General features: G+C 36.9%; 1 protein-coding gene across 5 annotated transcripts; it reads right to left on the bottom strand.

Moving 5' to 3' along the window:
* Positions 1-4,632: 4,632 nt before the first annotated feature.
* Positions 4,633-9,277, bottom strand: LOC136202838 (uncharacterized). Of its 5 annotated transcripts, none has more exons than XR_010674623.1 (10): positions 9,002-9,276; positions 8,784-8,930; positions 8,383-8,490; positions 7,856-8,003; positions 7,622-7,746; positions 7,452-7,548; positions 7,227-7,336; positions 6,279-6,353; positions 5,164-5,291; positions 4,633-5,038 (listed from the first exon to the last, which is right to left on the bottom strand). XR_010674623.1 is itself a non-coding variant. In XM_065993762.1 (9 exons), exons 4-9 carry the CDS (start codon positions 7,923-7,925, stop codon positions 5,241-5,243), a joined length of 528 nt encoding a protein of 175 aa, XP_065849834.1. In that variant the 5' UTR covers positions 7,926-7,958; positions 8,383-8,490; positions 8,784-8,930; positions 9,002-9,277; the 3' UTR covers positions 4,894-5,240. The 5 variants fall into 5 exon arrangements, 3 of the variants coding, with proteins under 3 accessions (XP_065849834.1, XP_065849832.1, XP_065849833.1); XR_010674624.1 differs by having other exon boundaries at positions 4,633-5,010; XM_065993762.1 differs by having other exon boundaries at positions 4,894-5,291; positions 7,856-7,958; positions 9,002-9,277.
* Positions 9,278-10,246: the final 969 nt, after the last annotated feature.

Genomic DNA, 10,246 nt, shown 5'->3' with positions numbered 1-10,246 from the left:
ATAATAATAATAATAATAATAATAATATCTTCAATACTCACACATCAAAATCATTTTAATCATACATGTTCACACACATGAAAAATTCATTTTAATCAAGAAAAAAATTCATTAAATACAGATAAATAATTAAAGCAAAAAACTTTACTTTAAGAATTAATTAGACGGGGCATTAATTCATTTTCTCTCTGGTTTTTCAGAAAACCGTCCAACTTCATCCTCCATCTTCCTAGTTTCTCCTCATCTTTTTTCCCTCTTTTCTCAAAGCCTCATATCTATCAAATACACGACTTTTCCTATTTTGTGAATCTACTTTAAAAAGGAAGAAGGGAGTTTGTCTTCCTTCTTCCTCCTGTATCTCTTTATTGTTTTTTTTTTCTGTCTGTGTTTATATATTTCATCTGATCTCTTTATTCGTCTGAATTGTATCGGCTCTCCATTATTCTTTCGTTTATACCTTTTTCGAATTTAGCACGAGCGGAAACGGTTTATCTTGTTCGTAGATCAATAGATCTACGTGGTTGCGACAAAAGAAAGGATTCACATCTGAATGTTCAGATCGGTTTAAATGATGATGACTGGTTTGCAGATGCTTTTCTATGGATTTGGAATTACGAGAAGTATATATTTTCTTGTTCTTTTTTGTTTTTAATACCTTTTATGGTTATTTTTGCTCTTTGTAGTCGTTTTAGTACCTTTATGGTTCTTGCAAGGTTTCATTCTTTGTGTTTTTCTTGTTGTACTTGTTTGTTCATCTATTAAAGATATAAGTTTTTCTATATAAAAAAAAAAGATAATTTCCAATCATAACTTTTTTTGGTATATAAAGCTTAGGTAAGGATAAGTGTATGTTGTAATGTCATGCAAATTTAAAGTGGAATTTATAGATTACCTATTAATAAAGACTAATGAGTGTTTGTTTATTTCATTTTCACTTTCTGTTTGCATTTTCATTTTAAAAATTAGAGTTGTAAGTGTTTTTGGGTAGAGAAGTCATGTTTGCCATTTATACATGAAAAGTAGTTTTTTCCAACAACAAACAGAAACAACAAATAGTAGGTAAACTAAACAGACTCTCAATTTTGACAAAGTGGAAATCCAACCTCACCAATCATAATTTTAAAGCATTATCTCGTTATTAGAGCTCAATTGAAGCAATGTAGTCCAATTAAAACCTTAAGGGGTGTTTGTTTACTCTGTTTTCTCCTCATATTTGCCTTTTCACTCTAAAAGTGAGACTTTTAAGTGTTTGGTTAGACTCTTGTTTGCCTTTCATAGCTGAAAATCAACTTTTTACAAAAGCAGAGAATCCCTAATTTTAGGAAAAGCAGTATTTTCCAACAGCAAACAGCTGGTAAAACAAACATACCCTTAATCTTTTTGAAGATAACCTCTCAGAGCTTCTTTAATGGTCCAATTTAAAGACCATTCTACAATTTTATAAATTTGTAAAACAATTCTAACCATTAGAATGCAAAAAAATGAAAATTGTCCAATTTCGGATAATGTCCAACCATGGACAGTGTTTTGAGATGAAAAGGGGTTGGGCATATCAACTGCGCGACATGTAGTTGAAAGGCAACATCCTTAATGTGGCAGGTTACAAGTGGCGAGTGACCTACCAGTAAGAAGAACAACTCAATATCTGCAAAATGTTGCAACTTTATGTCTGCTATTTATGGAGACAAATTGCAACAAAAAAAAAATATACACAAATACAATATGATGAGGAATATGGGTCAGAGCCCACATGATCCAATTCATATACACTAAGATGTGTCAGTCTATGAAGCAACCCAAGCCCAGCTAGGATACTCTATATAAAGGATCTCAACTCCCAATGAGAATGTCTGATCATCTTGACTCTGTCTCCTTTCTTTATCTCTATTTGAGTCTCTTTCTCCCTCTTGAATATAGACTGACTTGAGTGTCGGAGTGATCCTAAAGATCGTTCCCTACGCAGGTACAACCCGAACAGCAAACGACACCACGAGCTGCCACTTCTCCATTATTTGGTGCGGTGAGCATGGAAAACAAGTGACTTCGGACTCAGTTGGAAATCCCGACAGAAATGGCAGACCTATAGGCACAAACTACCATTAAGCAAATGCTCGCGACATCTTCCAGGACTCCTAATCCTAGGCAAGAGGAACCCAGTCTCGGCCCTCTAGTGGCACCGCTGAATCTAATCCCTCTGCTCACAGAGGTGGAACTTGAAGAGGATGAAATCAATACTATCTCACAATAGGTCAGCAAGATCCGCATCTTCCAAACGACACAGGCTGTGCAGAGCACAACACAGATAAAGATAATCGAGCAGCAATAGAGCCTGCATGAGGAGAACGCCAAAGATTTAGGATTTCCTCAAGTCGCACACCACGATGAGAGCACTGATTCCATCCATGGCCTCCGCAGTGGCAAGTGAACCATCACCGGTACGCCATTTGGCCCCGGTCCAGGCCTCCGATGATTCCCCTACACACGCAGCCTTATCAAACGGTCCGCCAGCCATAGCCCTGACACCCTAAGAGGTTGAAGACTCGTTGGATTCTAAAATCTAATGTTTCCTGGACAAGCACGCTTTGGGCAGCGTAATGGGAGGCAACGTCACCTCCAGCAAAACATCTTTGGTCCACCAAATCGTAGATAATCGCTACCCTTGAGATTAGAAAGCCCCCCAGCTAGCCTTTTACTTGAGCACTGAGGATCCCAATGACCACGTAGCCTCTTTCATGAGCACTACCAATCTGTACAATACGTCATGTGCAAGGTTTTTCCCATTACCCTACTAGGCAGTGCTCAGGAGTGGTATCGCAGCCTCTTGCTTGAGTCGATCAATTTGTTCGATGTTTTGAAGGACCTCTTCTTATCCAGATTTGCGACAGTCACCAAAGTCAGAAAAATCAGCTCGGATCTCAATAGCCTCAAACAAAGATCCAATGAACCGCTCAGAAACTTCCTCTCGAGGTTCCATCATCTGGTCGCCCAAGTCAATAGCCTCAACTTAGAGGTTGCCCACGACGCCCTAGCAAAGGGAGCCTCGTGCAAGCCCCTCAAACATAAGTGCTTCAGAAAGCTGCCAAGATCATTTGAAGATCTCATGGCCATGGCACAAATTTTCGTCTGGTACGAAGAATCTAAGAAGGACAAAGCCAAAGGCGACTCTGAGCGCGAGGAGAAAGGTAAGCAACCTGCAGAACCCAGAGACTCAACCAAAAGCAAGAGAGATGAAGCACCAATACCTTATCAATCACGAAGGGAAGCAGATCCCACAGAACACGTCTGCTTCCAAGATAGACCGTTCGTCAGGAAGGGAAGTACACTATTCAAAGCGCAACCACCCCGCAAACTCGGACAACCATAAGGTTCTTCGCATGATAGGGGGATCGAGGCTCCCAGACCGATAAAGAGCAATACTGCAAGTATTACAAGTCCGTTGGACATTCAACGAAGAACTGCAACCAACTGCAGAAGGAGATCGATAAACTCTTAGACCACGGAGCCCCACCCAGAGTAGCCCGACATTGAGATCCGACCCATAGGTCGCGAGACCAACGCCCAGGCAAGAAGAAAGCAAGAGGCCCAGGTACTAAAGAGAAATCCAAGTAATCTACGAGGGAACCCCCGCCCATGGCAGAGCGACAACCTCCGCTGGCAAGAGAAATGCGTCGGACGAAACGCTAATAGTACAACCCCCATTGCGTACCCCGCATTCAGAGGCCTTTATGGTCGTCCTAGCGATCGCAAATTTAAATGATCACAAAATCCTGGTAAACACCAAAAGCTCCATCACTGCGTCGACTTCGATAGCAAAAAGACTATGAAAATATGACGTGGTTTCCACATCAACACTAGTCAACTTTCATTACTTACTAAAATGATACGTGGATGTCAAACGACATGTGGCTACCACCTAGCTGACACATGTCAATTCACTCATCTAAGTAGCAGTCACATGTCATATCGGTTAACAGTGAAAATTAACTATTGTTGATGTGACAGTCATTAATTCCGATGTCTTTTTACTTTTGAAGACACCGAAGTGACTTTATTAAGACAAAATTCAAAGTTAAATGATTTTATTGAAACTAATTGAAATTTAGTGACCATTTTGAAACAACCATAAAAATTTAATGACCAATAGTAAATTTAACCCTTTAGAAATATAAAAATGAAGGATAAATTTCACAAAAAAATATATATATGATAAATAATTTGTTTTTGAAGTATATATAATAAATCAATTAAAATGTTCAGTAAATACATATGAAACAAAACATCAAATTATATATTCAAATGGAATAAATCGAAACAATATATCAAATTATAAATTGAAATGGAATAAAACCGAGAATAGAAATGAATATATATATAAAATAATTAAATAGGTAATTTAGTTAGAAGAGTTGTTTGATGGTTTACAACAGCATTGATGTCTAATATATATGTTGGATGTCCTTTGTCTAAGTATTATTCCAGTCTAATTTTATTCATTAACATGTTTTTCTCCGAATGTCAAAAGTTACTAATTATTTATTTATTTAACATTTTTTTTTGACATGTGATGGACCATATCTCCCAATTTCTGAATTCAACAAATTTTATTAAAAAATAAGGAGTTGTTAAATACAATTAAACAAGAATAAGGAGTCATTTAAAAATTTTAAAAGTTCGGGAATACAATTTAAGATTTTGAGAAAAGTACACGAAGGCAAGAGATGTATTAAACCTAAATTTTATAACATACTCAATCCATCTAACCCAATTATAACCCAAATTACTTCTCTTTTCACAAGTTAGATCGATGGAAATTGGATGAATCCTAATACATAACCAATACTCAACACATGATCAGATAAGATTAAAGTGAGATCTGATTAAAGTGAGATCTGATTATTTAGAAAGCACAAGCACATCAACTTTCTGATTCAATTGCATAATTCAACATTTAAGATTCCACTTGTTTTGTGGAAGAAAAAAGTCTATTCTTTCTTCCAAAATAGCTTCCCCCTGATGGAATAGAAAGTTATTTCACTTTCTTTTTTCAAAAAAAAAAAAAAAAAGAAAATGAAAAGATGATTTAGATGTTAAAAATCAAATAACTTACAAATGCTAAATTAAATGCACATTGATTTAGCAACAAGTACATGGGAAGGAAATCACCAATTCAACACTTGAAAAGATCAATTCAACACTTGAAAAGATCAAATGGAGTTATTGCCCATGAATGTGGCCAGCATTTAGTCCACAGGAACTTCCACTTCCATCTTCAAACCAGAATTTCCAAGAATCTATATACAAAGTAAGACAGGTAAACACAACCATATGGAAATCAAGAAAAACTAATGTCATCCATACAAAACATACTCAGAAAGCTATGCTACTACCTCTAGATAAATTGGCACAATTTCACTTTCTTCAACAAACTTGTCAACTTGGAATTAGTCATACCGAGTCAAGGGAAAAAAAAAATTATGCTTGTCATGCGCGAGCACCAACTATTTTTCTTGACTCACTGTGACTCGTCCCAAGTTGAAAAGAGGTTAATTTGTCTAATAAGTTAAGATGGACAAACTTGTCCAGAGGATACAAGTTCGTGAGAGTTTTGTAGCCATAATATTACCAAAGACCTTTTTGGTGCAAACTAAACAAATTATCCCTGAAACCGGAGGAAGTTTCCTCCCCAGGGCAGGAGATGTGTTTCAGTTTGGATTGTTTTTGCTATTTCTTTTTTGCTCTTGTTTTCTCTGAGACTTGTTCTTGTTTCCATTTACTGATCTAGTATTTGGAGAGAAGCTATCAATAAAACTCTTTTCCTGTTTCGGGTGTTTGAATTGTTTTTTGATTTTCAATCAGATTCAGAAAAGCAACAGAGGAACTACCCTGTTGGACCTTAGACTGTGAAACAATGTGATATACCATGTCAAAAATGCCCATCATCAACATATACAAAGGGAAACACTATTTCACTTCTTTTGAGAGGCCAATCTTGTAAAATAACATGAAATAGGGAAGCTGAAGGACTCATGAAAGAGATGTTAAAAGTTGTGGTTTATCAGATGATATTGAATACACAAGCGTTTCAGTTCAAGAATAAAATAAGCCCAACCTCAAAGGGGCAATGATCGAAATTGTACATAGAAGATGATTAAGATTAACTAAAGCAAACAACTATACAATTATATATTCACATCCACAGTCAATCAAATGTGTTTATGATTGTAATACAAACCAAACAATTATATACGGCAATAATTGTGACACAACTTTAATGGTACCTTTTCAAAGTCTGACAAGCCTAATGAAGAATCCTTTGCATAGCCTGCTTCCTCAAGGACACGTATCAGCACTTGCTGCACCAAACACAAACAATTCATATGTCCATGATAAATCACATGGCAACATCATAGTTTTGTTGAGCAATAACTTTAATCAGTGTTCCTACTGAAGTATTTCTAGTTAAATATATATGTTTAAAATACTATTGCAAACTGTGGTGAAAATCACTACATTTTTAACCAATTGGCAAATTCAATCGATTCCTATGCAGCTATGGATGATGTCAGAACTTTGACAAGAATGATTTAATTATGAAACACACTTTATAAAAGGGTTGAATATGTATGTTTAGCTTCAAAATACTGGTAAAAAAAATATTACTAGCCTATGAGAACACATTCCTTTTTCTTTTTTACCCTCATATTACCAGCATGAATAGAAATATACTCCATGTAAACTAGTAACCATGTCCTTACACAAAAACAGCAATAGCTGTTTTAGTGATTTAGATTAAGTAAAACTACAGATTTTGCAGAAAACTAAGTAGTCAATTAAGAAATCAATGCACCGGAAAGACTAAATTATAAGTCAATTGAAACATAAAATAGGTCCTCCCCTGGAATGTTGTATGTTCGATTGCTAAAAGATACTATTAAGCCACGCAGGATATTAATTCATCAAATTAAACTCTCTTTGATTTTCTGTTAAGAGAAAAGATATCCTCTCAAAAAACGTTGAAATCCACTATGCTCTTAACCATGCTGAGATTGCACCTTATTGTACTTTTTCTTGGTAAACTAGAACAGAACAAGATATGCAGTTAAATTTTTTTTCCTTTCCCCGTCACTTTTCAATTTTGACTCAAAACCTATGAAACATAAGGTTAAACTACATAGGCAGAATTAATAAAGAAAATTCAAAGGTAATGCTTATAGAAAGAATCCAACCTCTCTTTGTTGTTCAGATATAAATTGGCCTGTCAAATCACGTAATACATCCAACATATCATGGAAAGTGACTTTGCCATTGCAATCAGAATCGTACACCTTGAAAATAACTACATCAAAGAAACCACAAAAAGAAAAATGTATCAGCTTTACAGAAGCCGTAACAATCTTAGTCAAAACCCAATTCAACAATTCTAAAAAAGAAGAAAAAAAAAATGGTATTACAATCAATTTTATGATGCAAACTAGCTCGAGGACTGAATACAGATAAGAACGCCACAAATTCCTTGAAATTTAATCCATCTACCATCCTCAGTAATCTCTGTCCCAAATCAATCGCAGGTTAGAGCGCAAAAAATTAAAGCATAGATATGACTAGAAGACCAAAAGAAAACCTGGGAGAGAGGATTGACGGCGAACTCAGGTACAGAAAGAAATTCTTCAGTCGAGATAAAACCTCCGCCTTTCCGATCCAACTGGCAGAACCTCTGGTACAAGGACACTATCTCTTGCTGCGAAACTACACATTTGAGAAAAAGGAAAAACAAAATCGAAGTATAAACCAGAAAGCCCAATTTTGAAAGCTAAGTAGAAAGAAAGAAATGAAAATATGAAAGGGAATACTATACAAGTATTATCGCAATGCTGCTGTACTTCTTCGATGTCGTACTGAGTCAGCATCGAAGATGAGTTGCCCATGGTGACTCGTGCTTGGATGAATCAAAAAGTACGCTAAAGATAATATGAGAGTGCAAAGATTACCTTGAAACTGTCAATCTGGTCATAGTTTGAAGAAATCAGATATCATAGGGATGTAAATGGGGCGGGGATTTGGTTTCCCCATCTCCGTCCCCGCCTAAACGGGGATTCCCTGTCCCCGTCCCCGCCCCACGGGGAAACCGCAGGTACAGTAAATCCCCGTTTACCCATTTAGTACAAAATTATAAACTATAGTAAATTCTAAATCACCTTCATAATTTCATAATTCCATCAAATATTGTTCCCTTTCAATTTTACAAATCAAGAATTACTTTACATTGTTCCCTTTCACAACTAAATATTTACTTCTCACACCTATAACTGAACAGGCCAGCATCATATGTGAAAATAACACAAACCAAACCTGACTTGCATAAATCTAAATGTAGATTCATACCTTTACGATATCTCCAGAAACTTTCCCCTTGTACCGACTTGTTATTTCAATAGTAGCTTTATCACTCTGTACTTCACATACGGGTTGAAATTCCTCAACTTCATCGCCCTGTCAGAACAACATCAACAATCATTTCTGCAGATTATTTCCGTAGAACAATTATACTATATAATGAGATGAACCAAGGAGTACTAGCGATCACAGTAACAACTAGTAGATCCATTCGTTCACATAGGAAAATCTAAATGACTAAATCTATGAGCAATATTCTAACCCCTGATAATTCAAAATTCTAGTGAACTCAATTTTAATACATAAGGACCTCAAAATCAATACAAGGACTCAAGATTGCAAATTACACATACAAACAGAAATATTACATAAGACTCGCAGTCACTAACCTCTTGCACAAACCATTTCAGAAGCTCGCATTCGGCAATACCTTCACCGGTTTGCGCTAAAGGCACATCAACAATCCCACCGGCTGCAAGATCCGCTAATGCATGACTCGAAAAGAAACGTCCATTCACCTTGTATTGAATGTTAAACTTCAAAAAACGGAAGGAGAAAATAAATCAATAACCAAATACAAATCATCTATAACCAAATACAAACTTACCCGAGTTTAGATTTTGTGCAGAAGAGGTGGAGATCGAGAGGTGGAGGCGGCGGTGGAGTGGAGAGCGAGTAGGAGAAGCCGCTCCCTGGTTCCGGCGCCGTGAGAAGTGGAACGACTGGAGATACGAACGGCGGTGTGCGAGGTCGAGGTGGCGGTGTGCGAGGTCGAGGTGGCGGTGTGCGAGGTGGAGGTGGAGGTGGCGATGGAGTGGAGATCCCTAGAAAATAAGTAAAGCAGGAGATATACCAACAAGAGAAAAGATTCTACATCTACTATTTTTAAGTTTTATGAATTGTTTAAAAATTGTAATATTTATTACATAATTAATTAGTGAATGAATAACCAGAAATAGAATGGATCTAGATGGTTAAGATATTTGATGGTGTTTCAATCGGTTAAAAGTTCAATTCTCCATGTCTACATTTAAGTCGTAAATATTTTTTATTTTATTTATATATAAACGGGGATGAATCGGGAATTCCCGCGGTGGTCTAAGTCCTGAAATTATAAAATGATATAAGTATTTGATAAATATTAAAAATAAGTGCTAGATATTAAAATATATTTTTTTTGAAATCAAAGCAAAATATATTAAGCTTTTTTTTTGGTAGACTTGGAAGGCTAGAAGCCCAGAAACAGCAGAAGAAAAGCAGCAAAAAGAAAAAAATCTAAACATGAAAATAGCAACTAAAAGACTAAGTATCTAAGACTCCTCGTGATAGTGCTCGGCCACTATTATCGGCGAAGAGTATATCCTGGAGGCCTGCAGGAGGCCTACCACACTCGTGATAGCCCAAAGATAATGCACCTGCGTAGTTCGCCAGCCAGTCAGCTGCTTGATTCCCTTCTCGGAACGTATGAATGAACCGGATATCCCAAGCCTTATCCCTTAACTCCACACATTTGAGGATAAGCCAAGAGAGCGGATGATTCGTTCCCACTGAATTTTTCATAAATAACAGAGCTGACCTCGAATCCAGTTCGATAATCACCTTGCGATATCCTTTCTCCCAAGCAAGCACTAGTCCAAAATAGAGTCCCCATAACTCTGACAGGATTGTCGTGCATATTCCGATATTAGCCGCGAAGCCTCCCAACCAAGCGCCATTATGGTCCCGGATCAGACCTCCCGCCGAAGCAAAACCGGGATTACCTTTACTAGCCCCATCCGTATTTACTTTCACCCAATTCATCTCGGGCGGCTTCCAAGTTATCCATTTCTCAATTCTGACCCAATGTTGTTTC

The sequence above is a fragment of the Euphorbia lathyris genome, chromosome 8 (genome assembly GCF_963576675.1).
Source record: "Euphorbia lathyris chromosome 8, ddEupLath1.1, whole genome shotgun sequence".
In the NCBI taxonomy this organism is placed as follows: Eukaryota; Viridiplantae; Streptophyta; class Magnoliopsida; order Malpighiales; family Euphorbiaceae; genus Euphorbia; species Euphorbia lathyris.
The sequence above is the reverse complement of the archived record's forward strand: the minus strand, read 5'-3'. Positions and strand labels throughout refer to the sequence as shown.

Coding starts and splice junctions, on each gene's coding strand:
- LOC136202838 (XM_065993762.1), bottom strand. CDS start 7,925: ATGGGCAACTCATCTTCGATGCTGACTCAGTACGACATCGAAGAAGTA. Junction 7,337..7,451: donor TTTGCATCATAAAATTGATT/GTAATACCATTT, acceptor TCTTTGATGTAG/TTATTTTCAAGGTGTACGAT. Junction 5,292..6,278: donor GCTTGTCAGACTTTGAAAAG/GTACCATTAAAG, acceptor CTTTGTATATAG/ATTCTTGGAAATTCTGGTTT.